The sequence below is a fragment of the Saccostrea cucullata genome, unplaced genomic scaffold, assembly GCF_032062105.1.
Source record: "Saccostrea cucullata isolate Sc308-1 unplaced genomic scaffold, CSIRO_AGI_Scuc_v1 ctg219, whole genome shotgun sequence".
NCBI lineage: Eukaryota > Metazoa > Mollusca > Bivalvia > Ostreida > Ostreidae > Saccostrea > Saccostrea cuccullata.
The window spans coordinates 121,979-141,693 of NW_026936054.1; the positions used below are offsets into that span (position 1 = coordinate 121,979).

The 19,715-nt window shown below is 32.4% G+C and overlaps 1 protein-coding gene across 5 annotated transcripts in view; it reads right to left on the reverse strand.

Annotated features, from left to right (window-relative positions):
• Window positions 1-310: 310 nt before the first annotated feature.
• LOC134244680 (medium-chain acyl-CoA ligase ACSF2, mitochondrial-like) overlaps window positions 311-19,715 on the reverse strand; it is a 61,764-nt gene continuing 42,359 nt past the window's right edge. The window contains exons 2-15 of one of the 5 annotated variants that reach the window (XM_062726934.1): window positions 18,666-18,852; window positions 18,197-18,325; window positions 18,051-18,104; window positions 16,651-16,769; window positions 13,925-13,972; window positions 13,603-13,720; window positions 12,315-12,410; window positions 10,158-10,306; window positions 9,886-10,054; window positions 7,639-7,746; window positions 4,232-4,380; window positions 3,556-3,697; window positions 1,467-1,577; window positions 311-1,147 (exon numbers count right to left, since the gene is read on the reverse strand). In XM_062726934.1, the coding sequence (XP_062582918.1) occupies window positions 1,010-1,147; window positions 1,467-1,577; window positions 3,556-3,697; window positions 4,232-4,380; window positions 7,639-7,746; window positions 9,886-10,054; window positions 10,158-10,306; window positions 12,315-12,410; window positions 13,603-13,720; window positions 13,925-13,972; window positions 16,651-16,769; window positions 18,051-18,104; window positions 18,197-18,325; window positions 18,666-18,852 (1,717 nt within the window). In that variant the 3' untranslated portion in view covers window positions 311-1,009. The remainder of the gene's footprint in view (window positions 1,148-1,466; window positions 1,578-3,555; window positions 3,698-4,231; window positions 4,381-7,638; window positions 7,747-9,885; window positions 10,055-10,157; window positions 10,307-12,314; window positions 12,411-13,602; window positions 13,721-13,924; window positions 13,973-16,650; window positions 16,770-18,050; window positions 18,105-18,196; window positions 18,326-18,665; window positions 18,853-19,715) is intronic. The other 4 variants (XM_062726939.1, XM_062726938.1, XM_062726937.1 and 1 more) reach the window with 4 other exon arrangements.

Consider the following 19,715-nt stretch of genomic DNA (forward strand, 5'->3'; position numbering starts at 1 on the left):
TGGGTGTGTCTTGCCCCTACACCAAATGCTGAGAAGGGACTCAAAATATCAGATAATATAATTTTGAAAATGAAAAATTACAAACCAAATGAAAAAAAATATTAAAACAACAAGTATGAAACATAATTCCTTAAATACAATATTTATACCCCTCAAAAATGCCCCTACCCCCTCTTTTTTAATTCATGACGAGAAATTTATGAGGGGGGTGGCTCTTAATAAATAAGAGTAAGAAATCAAACAAACTTAAATCAGGGCTATTCACCTGGACACAGACTTTTGTTTCTATCAATAGGAAAACAAACCAAACTTTAATACAACCTTCATTTATTTCATCAACTACATGTATTTTCTTCTTTTTCTCATACATACATAAATTGAGATGACCTCTTCTGAAACGCATATCCATACATATCATATACTTATAAAGTGTGCATGCTTATATTTTCTTAATTACAATTCTAAAATTTCTCAAAAAGTGTAACAACTATCATACCAGTGAATTAAATATCACAACCAATATAACATTCATAAAAGACATATAAAATGATGACAATTTTCAACTGAAGTACTCCGGGTTACACAATATCTGTTCACCAGGTTGATAACTATTTTACGGCCTGTGCTAGTTTAAGGACGTACACAACGAAATTTTGAACACTATTTTTCCTATTCCTGTATGATTAAGGAGTTCAAAAACGGAAGGACCTTTGTGCAACTTTTTGACGCAGGGAAATGTTGTACATCTTTTATGAATAAAATTTTGAAGAAATAGATGGTTAAGCTACTGTTTTGTTAATTTTTCTTTAAAAATTACAAGTATATTCATCATTTGATATCTCTACAAAAATACTAGTAATATAATCTAATTTCTAGTTTAAGAACATCTGATGGTGTTATGGTATTATGGAATAATGATTTTAAATTTAGAATATTTCGGGAAATTTTAAGTGGAAAAGGTATATTGTAAATTGTATGTACATGTACGATGCGAATGACCTTAAGACTATTAGTGTGGTCTAATGTGTTCAAGTCTAAGTTTCTCCATGGCAATCTCCCGGATTTTGAATTTTTGGACTTTCCCTGTTACCGTCAGTGGAAACTCGTCAACAATGGCGATGTACTTAGGAACCTTGAATCGCGCAAGCTGTTAAAAAAGACTTAAGTCATACAAATTCTCAAGTAAAACTATATATAACTTACAATAAAAAAACGTCGTTTAAATGGAAAATTGATATATAAAAATTCTACCAAAGCTTCTTGAAGCTTTAATTGCCTTTTCTTTACAAAATGACTTGATTCACTCTTTTTTACACTTTGCTCGATTTAACTTGTTTGCATTTGGCCTTAATTCACCTTTTCTTTACATTACAGTCTGATTTACCTTTTCCTATCGAGGGAAATATTCACCATTTCTTTACAGTACTATTTGATTTACCTTATCTTAATAGTAAGACATGACTCACCTTTTCTTTACAGTAAGACTTTATTTCCTCCTCAGTAACAGATTGGTTCTCTTTAACTTGTATCCAGGCACAAATCTCCTCCCCCAACCTCTCGTCAGGGACCCCTACAACCTATATATAGAACAAAAACACTCGTCAGGATACCCCTACTACCTATAGATAGAACAAAAACACTCGTCAGGATACCCTACAACCTATATATAGAACAAAAACACTCGAAAGGATAGCCCTACAACCTATATATAAATCAAAAACACTCGTCAGGATACCCCTTCAACCTATATATAGAACAAAAACACTCGAAAGGATACCCCTACAACCTATATATAGAACAAAATCACTCGAAAGGATACCCCTACAACCTATATATAGAACAAAAACACTCAAAAGGATAGCCCTACAACCTATATATAGAACAAAAACACTCGAAAGGATACCCCTACAACCTATATATAGAACAAAAACACTCGAAAGGATACCCCTACAACCTATATATAGAACAGACACTCGTCACGATACCCCCTACAACCTATAAATAGAACGAAACACTCGTCAGGATACCTTTACAACCTATAAAAAGAACGAAAACATTTGTCAGGATACCTCTACAACCTCAATATAGAACGAAAACACTCGAAAGGATAGCCCTACAACCTATATATAAATCAAAAACACTCGTCAGGATACCCCTTCAACCTATATATAGAACAAAAACACTCGAAAGGATACCCCTACAACCTATATATAGAACAAAATCACTCGAAAGGATACCCCTACAACCTATATATAGAACAAAAACACTCAAAAGGATAGCCCTACAACCTATATATAGAACAAAAACACTCGAAAGGATACCCCTACAACCTATATATAGAAAAAAAACACTCTAAAGGATACCACTACAACCTATATATAGAACAGACACTCGTCACGATACCCCCTACAACCTATAAATAGAACGAAACACTCGTCAGGATACCTTTACAACCTATAAAAAGAACGAAAACATTTGTCAGGATACCTCTACAACCTCAATATAGAACGAAAACACTCGAAAGGATACCTCTACAACCTATATATAAAACAAAAACACTCGAAAAGATACCCCTACAACCTATATATAAAACAAAAACACTCCCCAGGGTAACCGGATAACCATCTTCGTTAGCCAAGGGTGACGATCCGCTCCTCTCCTCTTTTACGGATAAAGAGAAGAGGAGCTGATCGTCATCCTTAGCTAGCGAAGATGCCCTATAACTACTTATATAGCAGAACAAAAACACTCATCAGGAACCCCTACAGCCTATGTATAGACCGAAAACACTCGTAAAGATCTATATATAGACCGAAAACAATCGTCAGGATAACCCTATAATCTACATATATAACAGAACAAAAACACTCGTCAGGAACTCTGGCCTACAACCTATGTATAGAACAAAACAAAACAGTTGTCTGGAGGTCTATACAACCTAATATATATAAAGAACAAAACGACAGGATTCGTCACGAATCCCTACAACATATACTAGCAAATAGAAAAGAAGAAATCAGCTGGCAGGAGAAAGACTATATATAGGACAAAAAACTCTCATCTAGAGATTTTAAGAACCTATTTGATAGAACAGGACAAAGATGACATTAGGAGAACCCTACAAACTATATATAGAACAGAAAACCATTAAAAACACTCATCAGAAGATATCTACAACCTATATATAGAACAAGAACAGAACAAAAACCCTCGTCATGAAGCTCTACAGAACAGAGCTGAAACACACGTTAGAAATTAATCTCATCATTCACTAAATCCAACCTAAAGCTTATTGTTATTTAATTCCCCAACTCCTCAATTTCAGTTTGACTCAATTCAATAAAGACGCTTCTCTTCTGATCTGGCTAAATACTTTGTTTTAGTACTGAACCAAAACTTAACATCTGAGGACTTTAAAATTGAATTGAATCAAACTTGAATTAAACATGATTCTTTTCAACAATATAATACATTATAATAAAGCTTATTATTTCAATAAAGTATATCACTACTCATCAATATCAAAATAGATATTTTGAAAAAAACAAAAATAACCTGCACGTCTTTGATTTTGAGATGTTTATAGATGGTTTGTTCTATTTCAGTTGGATAAACATTTTCTCCACCTCGGATGATTAAATCCTTTATTCTGCCCACAATTTTACAGAAGCCGCTTTCATCAATTTCTGCTATATCCCTGTTAATAAACATACTATTTCATTTCCTTTCTGCTACATGCGCATTTTCTTCATATTCTTTCCAGCTTATTATAATTAAATTGTCTTAGCTAATCAAAAATATAAATAAGTGATAATTTCGTTTACTTACACTAAACATCGAGTGAATGAGGGATATTTACTTAGGAATTTTTAAATGTTTTTCATAGGCACATTATCCCACCTCTGAAATTTACATGATCCGAATTTTAAACCTTCTCATCACATTTGTATTGATTTACTAAGATCCATCACAGTGACTGTTCGTTATTTTCATCTTTTACATGAAAGATGCGCAAACTGCAAACCATTTTAAGATCATATTAAGGACTTATTATGTTCTATTGAACTGTGGATTCTATACTGAAATATTGTGAGGTAAGTACATGTGTATATTAAGGACTTATTATGTTATAATGGGTTGTGGATTCAGTTCTGAAATGATAAGTAAGTATACTACGGACTTAACAACGTTTCAGGAGAGAATGACTTCTCTCAGGATGATGTCTCCTTACCCGGTATGGAACCATCGGTCAATGGCGATGACCTCTTGTGTTTTAGATGGTTCGTCCCAATAATAAAGCATCGTGTTGTATCCCCGGGTACATAACTCCCCCGGTGTGTTCACTGGACAAATGTCACCGTTTTCTCCAATCACTTTACACTGGAAATATACATGTATTGATACATACATTATTTTTTCTCGTTTTTTAAGCACTAATTTAACGCAGAGATAAGCTAAATTTATCAAACAAGTTTTGAACAGGTCGGAGAGAAATACTCGAAATCGGGTATTATCCGTGAATTCGCGTATAATACTCGATATTAGGGTATCGTTGAATCCGCAAAATCGGGTATTCCGTGCAACTTTCTATAAAAACTAAAGAATATAGCAACGGCGCATTATGCCAGTAACTGTTACTTGTATATCAGTATCTTGTGGATTTATTTTTATTAAACCTAATTCATACGGTTGTCAAATAAGTTTAAAATCACACGACAAACACTGTTGGGGTAACAAAGAGGACACAATGCTATGGCGTTATTATTTTTCAATATAATTTCTAAAAACAAATAACTACACTTTGTTTGTCTTTATTTCCCATTAAAGTATTCCATATACTTAATTTTCTAATTTGTGCACTATTCACAAAACGTGAAATTTTAAAGAAATTAAACAACTAACGCCGTGTTATGTATTTTTACTGAAAAATGTATGGCGTCCCTTTCTCGTGAAATATAAATTATTCCTAACAGTTAGAGAGTACAGTATAAACGAGTCATAATTGTATATATCTCTGCCATAATAGAATACCAACGTTTTTATAAAGAAGAAGATAAAATAAGATTAAATAAATACCCACGGGAAAACAGTTTGAAAATAGCTAATTGAATATGTCATTGAGTAACTTTTTTAATGTCGATTTAGCATGAAATTTTTATTCAAAGACAACGTAAATTTTTTGGTTGCATATTAATAGATACAAGATATGCTATTTTACCTTTATTTTATGCATTTTGTGTGAAAATTGAGAGCGAGAAGTCATATGAACAGGATTTGCTTGTTTTTTTTTTGTTTTTTTTTTGGGGGGGGGGGTATAAATAAAAGTCAAATGTGTATATCTTTTCATGAGCTTATAATACATTGAATTTCTCAATATAGATCGAGGTACAGTCATATTGAAATATGAATTACATAGTCAAGTTTTCACATTTCTTATAGTTTTTACGTTTATGAACATGTGAATGAACAAACTGAAATAATGGAGTGTTCAGTTGCCTTGGAAACTCTTGTCTTACTTTTTGGGAATATAATTTCTCATTCGACATTAAAATTTCATAAAAATCGTAGCCACTTCCTTTCTCTATTATACTATTTCATAGACAGGGTAAATTTTACCTCTTTACCTTCTATATTTTTTTTATCGCTATCTTATACCTCATTATAATATGCTAATACAACGCACTATCTGATTGGTTCTAGACAATATGTCACAGTTTTCTTTTAGTTATTTTATCTCTGATACGTATTACTCATGGCAATAACTTTTCCTAATACTCATCTATAATGAAAAAATGTGTTTAAAAAATTTACATGAATTCTAGTTACTTGTAGTCTTATATTGTGTTAGAAAATAACAGGTTGCTTTTTGTTTATCTACAATGTATATGATTTTTATTTGATGAATAAATCTTCCCTACGATTAAAAATATATGACCGAGTTTAACCGACCGTGACATTTAAAGAGAGGTCTCTTGGACACATGTAGAACACAGTCGAGGTTGTTTTGTCAGAGGTGGTCAAGAAGCCTTTAGCCCCCCCCCCCCTCCCCCCCCCCTTTGAAGTCGCCAAGAAATGGTAAAATATTGATGACTTGGCGAAATGAAACGATCAACAGTTATGTTCTCTCATAAGCTGTATTCCTGAAACTATCACTGTCTCTGCTAAATGTTGAAGACATATTCTGCAAATATGTTTGATTGATAAATAAAAAAGAAAAGATTTTCAAAAAAAGAGAAAGAGGGTTATTTTAGCCGCAATTTTAGACATTTTTATCTTTACATTATTTATACATTCATAAATAAATTTGATTTTATGCACAAGATGAATGTGAAAGTAATTAATGACGCATAATTAGATACGATAGACAATCCCTTGTTTATACATGGCATCATATCTGGTGTGTGAAATGCGTTTCCGTATAATTTGATTTATTTACAAATTGTTCATGTTTGTCGTGTTGATGTGGAATTATTATAGATTCCCGAATTCTAATACTTTACAATTCTGTTGTGTTGGGAATGAACATTAGGAAGATGCATATACTTTCAACATAAGGAAAAATATATAGCAAATCTAACGCCTTTTTGTGTGCAGATCATGAATTGTACTGAGCTCCAAGGATATTTGTTGTCCCGAGCGCATTAATCTAATTTCTTGACGCCCAAATTCTTACTTGGCTAGTGATACCTTTAAAACACATGTGTACCTAGATGAAAGTTAGCTCGGCAACATGCGCCATCCCGTTGTTTAAGTTTTATTAGGTGATTACACCTCCTATACCCGATTTCGCGGATTCAACGATACCCTAATATCGAGTATTATACGCGATTTCACGGATAATACCCGATTTCTTTTAAACTCTCCGACCTGTTAAAAGTTACAAGTATGTATATATAATCATACGCTGCCAAATACTTTAATAGAACCTTTTTGGATAAAAAGAACTGCAAGACACTTGATCAGAACTTTAGATTGTAAGGCAAAACGTTTATTTCAGACCGCTTTTGTCTTTACATTTTAAAACATTTGCAAATTTATTTTCCTCTAAATCATTTAACTGTACACACAGCTACTCTGAATTTGAAAGTAAGAAGATGTGGATGAATTATCAATTAACAGTAATTTCTATTCATATGTTGATTTGATATCCAGATAAAATTTAAATCGCAAGCTATTAACAAAGTTCTGTCATCACTTTTGCAGCTAACTTTTTTAAACAGGGCAAGTTTTTGACATACAAGTTGATAAAACAAGAATATAAATACAAGTACAAGAAATTTAAAGTAATCATTTTGTAAGTTCTTGGGTCGATACAGCGACCTTGTCAGCAAATACAATTGATCATGAGTTTAACGCTGACTGACGTTTTCCATACTAAATATAAGGTCATTATTTACACATTAAACAGTTTATGGATTTAACGTTTTTTCCCAATAAAGAGAGCAAAAGGCGGGTGTGGCAGTCATCATAGGATGCTTCCTCGTCAATGGCACCTGATCCTACCTCTTACGTGTTTAGAGGTTTGTGTTTCTTCTGCTTCTTATGGATATTTGAGCTTGCTTACGGCCTGTTATCTCCACATTTCATTCTAAAAATGTCATCTAGTTGTTAACAATTCCAATCTGTATAAACACATACCTCTACATGACTCTGGGGTTGACCCACGGTGGTTACTCGTTTTTCTGGTTCATCTGTCGGTAGGCTTTGATGGGTGACTGGACTAGTCTCAGTAAGTCCATAACAAACCTACAGAAACATATCAGAAATATATCAAATAGATATTTTGCTCAGTATTTCATATTGACGTCATTGGACTATTATCTAATACTGGAACTTTTTTTATCCACATGGAATTAAAAAAAAACTTAATAAGACATGCAATGCCTAACGACTCAAACATGAACGAGTGCTTCTTTATTCAATAATAGAAATATTCTCTATTATAAAGGAATAAAAATTCTGGGTTTTTTTTTCAATAGACCAGAAGTCTCTGTCGAGACTGAAGCTCTACTGGTTTGAACTTATAGCAAAGGAAGAGAAGAGTACTTAAGCAGCTGGGATTTGAAACTTTACAACAGCAATTTATAGAATAATGATCGTTGATAAAGTCTCTTTATGTTCTTAGTGTAGTCTACTTGTGTGCCAAGTTATATTGAAATCAGACCAAAACTGTAGGAGGAGTAGCATTTTGAAACAATTTTACAGACATTTCAATTTTTAGTAACCACGGCAACACAGTTCATCAAAATTAAAATTTGATACACAGAATTATGTATCTTAGTGTATACTACTTGTGTGCCAAGTTATATTGAAATCAGACCAAAACTGTAGGAGGAGTAGCATTTTGAAACAATTTTACAGATATTTCTATTTTTAGTAACCACAGCAACACCGCTCATCTAAATCAAAAACCGATACACAGATTTATGTATCTTAGTGTATTCTACTTGTGTGCCAAATTATACTGAAATCAGACCAAAACTGTAGGAGGAGTAGCATTTTGAAAGAATTTCACAGAAATTTCTATTTTTAGTAACCACGGCAACACCGTTCATCGAAATCAAAAACCGATACACAGAATTATGTATCTTAGTGTATTCTACTTGTGTGCCAAGTTATACTGAAATCAGACCAAAACTGTAGGAGGAGTAGCATTTTGAAAGAATTTCACAGAAATTTCTATTTTTAGTAACCACGGCAACACCGTTCATCGAAATCAAAAACCGATGTACAGAATTATGTATCTTAGTGTATTCTACTTGTGTGCCAAGTTATACTGAAATCAGACCAAAACTGTAGGAGGAGTAGCATTTTGAAAGAATTTCACAGAAATTTCTATTTTTAGTAACCACGGCAACACTGTTCATCGAAATCAAAAACCGATACACAGAATTATGTATCTTAGTGTAGTCTACTTGTGTGCCAAGTTATACTGAAATCAGACCAAAACTGTAGGAGGAGTAGCATTTTGAAAGAATTTCACAGAAATTTCTATTTTTAGTAACCACGGCAACACCGTTCATCGAAATCAAAAACCGATGTACAGAATTATGTATCTTAGTGTATTCTACTTGTGTGCCAAGTTATACTGAAATCAGACCAAAACTGTAGGAGGAGTAGCATTTTGAAAGAATTTCACAGAAATTTCTTTTTTTAGTAACCACGGCAACACTGTTCATCGAAATCAAAAACCGATACACAGAATTATGTATCTTAGTGGAGTCTACTTTCGTGCCAAGTTATACTGAAATCAGACCAAAACTGTAGGAGGAGTAGCATTTTGAAAGAATTTCACAGAAATTTCTATTTTTAGTAACCACGGCAACACCGTTCATCGAAATCAAAAACCGATACACAGAATTATGTACCTTAGTGTAGTCTACTTGTGTGCCAAGTTATATTGAAATTAGACCAAAACTGTAGGAGGAGTAGCATTTTGAAAAATTGTTTACAGACAGACGGACAGACAGACAGACAGACGGACAGACGGACGGACGCCGGACGCATTACTATCGCATAAGCTCTTCTGGTCTCTGACCAGTAGAGCGAAAAAAAATGACAAATTAATTATTAGAAATTTATATCCTAAAAGTAAACTTTAACATTTTTAATCTGCGTTAAAATGGTTCATAGAAAATAATAAAATACGTAATTAATTTGTTGAATTTATGAAGAAAAAAAATTATAAACCAAAAGATTGCCAGTTTCTACTGATTTTGAGAAACATTCAGTAGTAATGTTTATATTTTCATTGTCAATTTGCACTGATGTAATTCTTCAATTCATATATTTTTTTTTTACTTTGATATGTACTAGTATATATGATACTATCCTGACATTTATATCGTGTGTTTCCCAGTCGTTGATGTGAGATTTCTAACTTACTGTGACTCTGTCCATGTTCATCCGACTAATGACCTGTCGTAACGTTTCTATAGGACACGGTGACCCTGCCATGACCCCAGTGTACAAAGAGGAAAGGTCAAAGGTGTCAAAGTCATGATGATTGAGCATGTCTATAAACATAGTAGGGACTCCATACATAGAGGTACATCTAGGATGGAACCAGGGTGGTTAGTCACAGAGAAAGGCATTAGAAAGGTAAGATTAAAGGGATAAATATTACATCTCAGTTTTACAACTGACATGACCCTTACTTTTCCTCAGCAGCTGCTTTGAGTGTTGCACCCGCGTCAAATGTCTGCGAGGGATAAACACACGAAGATCCTGCCGTTACATTACAAAGGCTGCCCAATACCATTCCAAAACAGTGGTAAAGTGGTACTGGCATACAAATCCGGGTGTCCTGTTTAATTAATTGTAAACATAACAAACATTATTACAGAGGCTGCCCACTACCATTCCAAAACAATGCTACAGTGGTACAGGTATACAAATCCTAGTGTCCTGTTTAATTGTAAACAAAACATCGTAATAAATATATTAAGCACTAATTAGGTCTTTCTGTCATTCTCATGAAAATATGAAAGGCTGTACAACTGCATATCTGAGAATGGAAGTTAAACCAATGCGGTTGCTAAAATCAAAAAACTTTAAGAAACATTTTGGAATGATTATTCATTATCAATTCATACGCATTCAACTAAGTAGAAGTGAACAAGAATTTCAGATAAAAAAAAAACATGATCAGAGGGTACTGGTCCCACTGACAAAACAGGCCTTTGTCTGTAAGACTTATTATATAAAATGTATTTTAGAATAATTTGGATTTTATTCTACAATTGAAATCTAACTTGAATTCAAAAATCCCTTTCTGTGGAAGAAATTCTTCAAATCATATGTCAGTTTTCAATACTTTTAATATCCCGCAGAACCAAAGTGAATTTGAATCACCATATGTATTTTGGATTCCAAAACTTCAAAAAGTCCTTAAAAACAAGATACAACAGTAGTGAAAGTTCAACTTCAAGAGTACTGTGGAACAATATATTCAATAGATGGTGTAAATCAGACATGGATACTTAAATATGACATATTTGGCATTTAATTTATCGTGGGGAATGGTTGTTTATACAAAGGTGAAAAGTCATAAGTTTTTAAGCTGTTGATAATAAAAAGGAGAAAAGTCGTACTAAGTTTTTAAGCTGTTGATTTTGGTAAAATCTTTAATTTCAAATTGTCCAAGGAAGGACATAGAGATAACAAAAGGATTCAGTTTCAAAGTCCATAGAACAATACAAATTAGGAGCAGAGCAAATACGGACCTCCGAATGGAACAGAAAAATCTGTCGTCAATTCAGTGTATAAATAATATACTAACAATTAGTATGAAAAACGTCAGACAGTATTAATTGTATTGGCTGACAAGATCATTGTACGTGTATGACCATAGAACTTACGAAATAATGACTTTAAATGAGATTGCTGATATTCTTGTTTCATCAACTTGCTTGTCAATAATTTACCTCATTTTATAGAAATTGTTCATACGTAGAGCGTGCTCTTGCGTATCGAATTAACTGAGATATATATACTCCGTATGCAGGTGATGAAGGTATATTGCTACACTCCTCCATGGCACCTGATCCCACCTCTGATGTTTCGGAGGTCCGTGTTTGCTCTGCTCTTGTTGTGTATTGTTTTATGGACTTTGAGATTGAATACTGTTCGTTATCTCCATACCGGGCTTCACATAAGTAAGGGAAGTTGACGATAGAAAAGTTAGTCATCACGTTTATCATATAGGTTGGTTGTTAGATTACCATTAATGTCTTTTTTAAATAAAATATCCAAGTATGAAACAGATGTGTCAGACTTCCAAAAGTTCTTTGGAATTTCTGAGTATCAACATGATTTCTCGAATATATTGTTGCACGGTGGTTTTTCTTTCACTACTGTCAATATCTCAGTAAGGAGTAAAGAAAGAGGCTTCGTTGAACATTTACTGGAACCCGCAATGTACTAGAAATGGTTCTTTGGGATATTGAAAATATTCAAAACTCATATATATTATATTGATGAATTTCCTCCTTAGAAACGGAACTGAGTATGAGTTGGATTACCACTTGTAGAATTAAATCAAAGTTAAAGATAGTCTAGAGGAAATCAAAGAAAAATCAATAAGAAACATTTTAGTGAAATAATTTTAGACATGAAATTTAGCAATGTTTTTTAAATCTTCAAATTTGTTCTGTCAGTTGAATAGCTGTTCACTACTATATAGTTGTATATTTCTTGAAATAAGGAAACATAAACTGTCACAAAGTATAAATATACCCATGTTATATAGAAGAATACAAATTAAAAACTTTTTTATCATTTTTAAGAGAAAACGAAGAAACCTGTACACATACCTCTTTGTCATAGTTAAGTCTTTTAGCCACAAAATAACTGTTGTTTACGATGTTGTGGTGTGATAATGTGGCTCCCTTGGGATTACCTGTTGTTCCCTAAATCCAAATCATTTGTTACATAAATTTATCAGTAATTAGCTAAAATAATTAATTTAAAAACGTAGCGATTTTTTTTTTTTTGTACAACAAAAAAGTGAATACATTTTCAGGAAGCTATAATAGCACATTTAGAAATCACAGTTTGCTTATTTTAAGATACACAAGCAAAATACCATTAGAATGAATAACACAATACTCGTATTGTTTTGTATCCCTAGGTAAAACTCATAATTATCCACAATTTTGTCGGCAAAAATCAACTTCTCGAATATCTATCTTATTATATTTCTCATTTTGCAAAATGTAGACAGTCTAGTATTTTTATATTTTCTGTTTTAATTCAAATCTTGAAACATGATAAAAAAAATATCAGCTTTCTAATTAATAGCAGTTAGTTTCTTTATTTAATCATAAGATTTGAAAGTCCTAGGACCAATAATTAAAACTTACTGTAAACCAACTTTTAATCGAGACGACTTTCTTTCGCGATTTACCGGGAGTTAACTAGTTCGCAACGATTAATTTTCGCGATTAAGCCTTTTCTGGAACTGTTTTGATAGAAAAAGAGACTTTAAGGACACGTTCGCAGCGAGAAATATTCGCGATGAAGAGTCTCTCGCGAAAAATTCTCGCACGCGAATAAAAGTTGGTTTACATTATCTTTATACATTCCGCTTGAAAAGCGGGAGGGTATATGGTAATCGGCATGTCCGTTGGTCCGTCTGTCTGTCCGTCTGTTACGCTTTGGGGTACCCATCTCTTATCCCCAACTCCTCTCATACCACTGAATGAAATTTGATAAGACTTTCACAGAATCTTATACATAATGCAAGTGCACCTCCTACTTTACTTTTTGATCCGACACATATTTTGGGTTCCCCATAACAAAACATGGACACTGGCATTATATTCATATGTGAGGTGGGGGAGGGGGGAAGGGGTCATCAAGTGAGTTCACTGCTCATAGTAACTCTAGTTCTGAATATTTGTTTTTCTACAAATTCTTTTTAAAAATAATAGTTCTTAAAAGGAAAAGGAATGAAAGATGAAAATACACTCTCAATCAAAGTTTTTTTTATTGAACATGTATTCTACACAAATAAAAACAAAATTTATTTTTCTCTTTGCTATGAACATGATAGATTTTTTTAAAATGTATTGATTTATGTTTGGTTAATTATCTACTCACAGATGTAAACTGTATGTTGATTGGTTCATCAAACTGATGTTTAGTCTGTAAATTCTGGATTTCCGTTCGTTCTTTGTTTGTTCCTGCCTTCATCAACTCATTATACTTGATTGTCCCTCTGTTCACAAAGGAATTCATACACTTACAAAATTAAATAAAAATAATACAAAAGGTTTTTAAGGGTGAGAGGTTTCTAATTCAGTAGTAGATTTTTATAATATAAGTGTTTGACTTTATGTCTCAAGATTGAATATTAACCTACTTCCCAACATAAATTATTCTGGAATCCCAGAAAGAATATTTTATAATGGGGATAACTTACATGTAGGAATTATTTCCCATCATAATAATGTGTTTCAGATGTGGAAGCCTACAGAATAGAAAAGAAACCGTTCTAAGAGGATTGATTTGATACAAATACAAGTACATCAACTTATGTTAACTTAACCTTTTGTATCATATACTACATTTCCTGTGAATTGTTGAATTCATTCTAAAATTTATATCTTCAAAAGGTATTTTTTAATACTTTTTTTAATCCGTTAATGGTAAAAAAGGCAAAAACCATTATCAAATCATATTATCATATATGAATATAAGATTTTAAAAAAGTATTTTATAAGTTTCAAAGAAACTTCTTTTTTCGTGATAATATTAAGATATATCACAGAAATGTTATTATATATAAATCAAATAAGTTTAAAAAAGTTGTCTTGATCTTTCTAATGAAATAGGCAAGACATCCAGATATATTCATCATTAAATGTTATATGATGTAGTGTTCGTAAGCAGCTTCTATCAAGAAAATAACACTGTCAAGCAATTTATAACTAAAGCTTTAATATTCAATAGAACATGATAGAACTATACATGACTAAGGGTTTGCTATTTTAGATAAAGAAGAAAAGGGTACATGGAATACACAACATCACCAAAAAGTATGACTTTCTCTTAATACCTGCTTTAGAGAAGTCTTTAAAAAGATGAATACTTACTACATACAATGATTAAAAAAGAATTAAAAATCAGGGCAAAAAGATATAACAATATTAACAACATAAATACATTTACTTAATTTGAAAGAGACATAATACAAATGGAACATACAAATCAGAGACAAAAACCATTAAAGGCTGGCTAGCCGTGCTAGTGACTGTTGAGAAAAAACGAAATTCATATTTAAAGAAGAATACCATTCAGTGTCGTTTCAGTCAAAACCTGTACGAGGTAATCAATTGTAAAATAGAATTATTTGCTATTTTTCATAGATGAATAATATTTGCATCTGTATAATCAAGATGATTTGCTGTGCTGTTAAATCTTCAATACCCAAATAAGGTGTTAACAAGAATTAATTGTGTAACAGTTTCTTGAAAAAAAAAGATATAAAAAATATTTTTTATTTTTCTTAAGTGCATTTCATTACATATGATACAATATTTCTCAGGTTTGTATTAATGTGGTTAGGATTATGATCTCTTGGGTCCTATAACAGACTCAATTTGAGAACAAGGAAAAATTATGGCCCCAGATTAGGGACAGTCATAGTGCATTAGAGGGGACAAGCATATCCAACTGATTGGTCACACTCTCAGTGAGTCCTCTGTATTGTGTAATCTATAGAAACTTTATGTATGAAAACAATAAACTGTCACGTCATTCAAAATTGGATCCATCAATAAGCTTTACTTGCAACCCAAGTCAAAATAATGACCATAGTTTGCAAAATAGTGACTTTAAAAACGTTGAAAGCTCTGATACAAGAACATACATGTATACACTTGTACATTAGTCTTATTTTTCTTGGCCTGTCTCAGTAAATTGGCTGTCAGTGTATTCAGTGCACTATCTTGTCTTCTGAATAAGGAGTTAAACAGAGACAGGATATACAAGGTGATAATGGATTTTTTTCATGAACATGGAAAGTTGACAAGAGAAACACTGAAGCCATCTCATTTATCAATCACATTATATGTTGTTTTTTTTTTTAATTGTCGAATTTGTCAGTTAAGTTGTTAGTTTCCTTGTTTGCTTGTTAAGATTAAATGCTTTCATAATTATAGTGAACAAAACTAGCATTGTTAATCTCTATACACATGCTCCAGTTTCCTTACTATTGTTATTCACTGCTATCAGGTTTCATTAATGATAAATAATAAATTAATGATAAATAAATGTTAGTTTACTGCAGGGCTAAACAAATAGCATTGCCCGACGCCCGGGACAACCATTTTTGGTTGGAGGGCAAGTAATTTGATAACAGGTGCCTGCCCGCGGACAAGTACTTTTTTCCAATTAACAAAAAAAATCATGTACAGTTCTCAAATATTTTTTGTGTAATCGCTTTTAAAGTAATCACATGAATCACAGCAAAGCACCTGTTTTCACTGCTGTTGACCACTGCACGTAGATCGAATAATCAGAACTCCTCTAGAATTAACCCATTAATGTGTTGTTAAAATATGCAGATGTCTTAAAACATTGAGTTATTGATGTCGTCAAAGACGTTGTATGGGAATTTAGACATTTGTCAAAATATTAAATTCATACTGTGAATACAGATGCTAGTGGTATTAAAATTGTTGTTGATTGCTGTTCCCTGGCAATCACACAGCCATGATATCGATCTCTTAATCGTCATGCAGTAGTGTTTCTGTTCACAGATTCGTGTTGTTTGTGGGTTTTATGAGATTGATCAAAGTTCGATATCTTTACCTTTTTCATTAAATAAATACATTAATTTAAAAAAAGGTGTATCTTATTGCAGAATTTTGAGGAGGAATACTCCTTAAACACGTTTAACTTAAACATTTTCCTCTAAATTTATCTGTGGAAGAATTTCGCGATTTTAGATCTAGGATGGTCTTCATGTAGTGTTTTGGTGTCTCACTCAAAAGAAATAATTTAATATCAATGCTTGAATTCTATGTTATTTAAGAAAAAGTTGGGACAAGCATATTTTTTTGGTAGGACAAGTAGTTTTACGATGGTAACCTGTCCGAGGGCAAGTACTGCAAAATTCTATTTGTCTACCCCTGGTTTACTTACAAATGACTGTGTATTTGTCCAGCTTTGGTAGCTGCTAATTCTGGCACCAAGTAAAACAGTGTCTCATAATAGCTTTGACCTTTGAAATCTTCTGCTGCTATCAAAACTTTACAACCAACCTAGCAAAACATGTAACATAAACATGTTATGTAGTAAATATGTTGATATCTTACTTTAATGTATTAAGTGTGAACATGTCATAATTCTGTTGATTTCTTACTTTATTTAATATTAAAAATTTTAAGTTAAAATGTAGTAAATCTGTTATTATTCTTTATTTAGTGTAATATGCAGTAATTTTGTTGATATATTACTTTACTTGGCACAAAAAAGTACTTATTTTGTTGATATAATATGTTATTAAGAGTAAAAATGGAGTAGTTCTGTTGATATCTTAATTTATCTTTTGTAAACATTTCGTAATACTGTTGATATCATAATTTATTTAGTGTAAACATGTCGAAAGTCTGTTGATATCTTTATTAATTTGGCATAAAAATATAGTAGTTTTGTTGATATATTACATTATTAAGTGTGAACATGGAACATATGTAGATAACAAATAGTACCGAAGATCAAATGTCCGTAAAGCAATACAAAATAGGGGCAGGGCAAAGACAGACCTCCAAAACATCAGAGGTGGTATCAGGTGCCATGGGAGAGTGAAAATCTCCTGCTGACCGGTCACACCCGCCGTGTGCTCCTTGTCATGATCACAATTAGTATGAAAACAAGTCAGTCAGCTTTTGATTCAATGATATATTGTATTTGCTGACAAGGTCATTGTATCAACCATAGAACTTACGAAATGATGACTTTAAATGAGACTGCTGATATTCCTGTTTCATCAACTTGTTTTTCAATAATTTACCTCGTTTTAGAAAGTGTTCATCAGTAGAGCATGCTTTTGTGTATTGAATGAATCGAGATATATAAACTCAGCACGCAGGTGATGAAGGTATATTGCTTTATAAGTAAGGGATGTTGACGATTGTAAAGTAAAAGTCATCACGTTTATCATAGAGCTTGTTTGATAGATTTCCAATAATGTCTTTTTCAAGTAAAATATCCAAACATGAAACAGATGTGTCAGACTCTGTGGTATCTAATATGTAGTAAGTCTGTTAAAATCTGACTTTATTTAGTGTGAACATGTACTAATTCACTTTCACAATTCAACTGTAATAAAACATTTTATCTAGTGTAAATACAGATGTATGTAGTAGATTTGTTTATATCTTACTTTATTTACAGTGTAAATGTATTGTATTCCGATGATATTTTTACTGAGGGTTTACACCGAATAATTCTGTTGATAAATACTTTATTCAGTGTGAACATGTGTTATTTCTTACAATATCTATATGTGTAACAATTCTGCTGATAACTTAATATCTTACTTTATTTAGTGTAAATTCCAGTTCTTCTGGTCTGTACTGTGGGTTAATATTCACCTAAATAAAAATAACGTCATTCTAAAATAAATACATCTATATTTAAATATACATAGCATAAACAGATCCATCCACATTTTTACTACATTTACCAGAATGATCCCAGCTCTGGCGGTAGCGTACTGTGTTACGACCCATTCCACCATGTTTGGTCCCCAGATCCCCACTCTGTCTCCCTTCTTCACGCCCAGACTCAGCAAACCTGCTGCCAGCTGATCAGCCTAATGTTAAACAGCAGTATAGTTTGTATGTTACATTTACAATCTAGAAATGAACATTAAAAACAGGATAACATCATTTTACAATACAACATAAACTAACTATTGGCAGTATTGCAGTTATTTTCTATCAATTTTAAGCACTGTTCACTTCCTTTTTCCAGAATCAACGGTTAGAATCTGTTGATTTATAAATACCTGGCATATTTAAATTGACTAGTATAATAAAAAATACTCTTGAAAAAATATTTTAACATTTCTCAAAGAAGTGATTTGTAAAGTACGAAAATGCGAGTCTGAACATTCTACTCTTAAACGTCTAAGTTTCTGTTGGTAGCCTGACCTGTTCTAACAGCTCAGAGAAGGATAACCTGTCCCCGGAGCCACTGAACACCACAGCTGTTTTGTCAGGATGCATCTCGGTCCGCTGTTGTAGAAGTTGACCAATAGTAGCCCCCAGTAGAGGGACGTCCCCTGGTCCCTGGGTGTAGCTCCATTGTAGTTTATCTGTAGAGGAGGTACTTGAAAATCTGAAGAAAAAATATATAGGAAAGGATTCAATTAACGTTTCCCACCTTCTACAAATTCTTCAGAAAAATTGTGGACAATGTATAACAAGAACCTGCATTATTTCACGAAAGTTTATCAATAATAAGGCCATATCTTGCTCATGTGCAAAGATTATCAGAACTGCTGTTTAAAGAAAAACTAACACTGAATAAATTTATGAGAAAATTTATTTTTTGTCTCTCATTGATACAGTTTTAAACCTGCTTGCAATTTATGAACCACAATTTATAAATGTATATTTGCATTTGCATTGGAGGGAAAATATAACTGATTGTAAGTGGTTACCCGATGAGCGAACACTAGTATTGGTTACTAGTAGTAGGAAAAAAAGAATGAAATTGCAAAATTATCTATACTTAAACGAAATTTTCAGAAAGAAAATTTGGGCATAAATGTTTTTGCGATTAAATCTGATTTGGGTGTAATTTATAATTCCTCTTTATAATTGGTAAATTTGTGGAGCGTTGTTCTATTAATCTTTTAATTAATTATAATGTTAAGAATAAAGTGAAAGTCTAAACATATTTTTGATTATCTACTGACAATGCAGAATGAACTACATGCTCTGTTTACACATGTCTGATTTCTCATATCCATGGTTTTCTATTTCCTTGTCTATTGATGATATGAAATGTATGTATACATCGTTCCCTGATAAAGATAGTAAACGGAATTTTTCTAACTCTTTAAGTCTTCTTTTCTTTTACTTTTCTTGTGTATATGAACAGAGCTACTTGTAAAAAGACGACAAATGTGAATTTTGATACAATTTACTGGTTAAACAGAGTCAGATAACAGCAATTCTGTAATCGATTATCGTCCC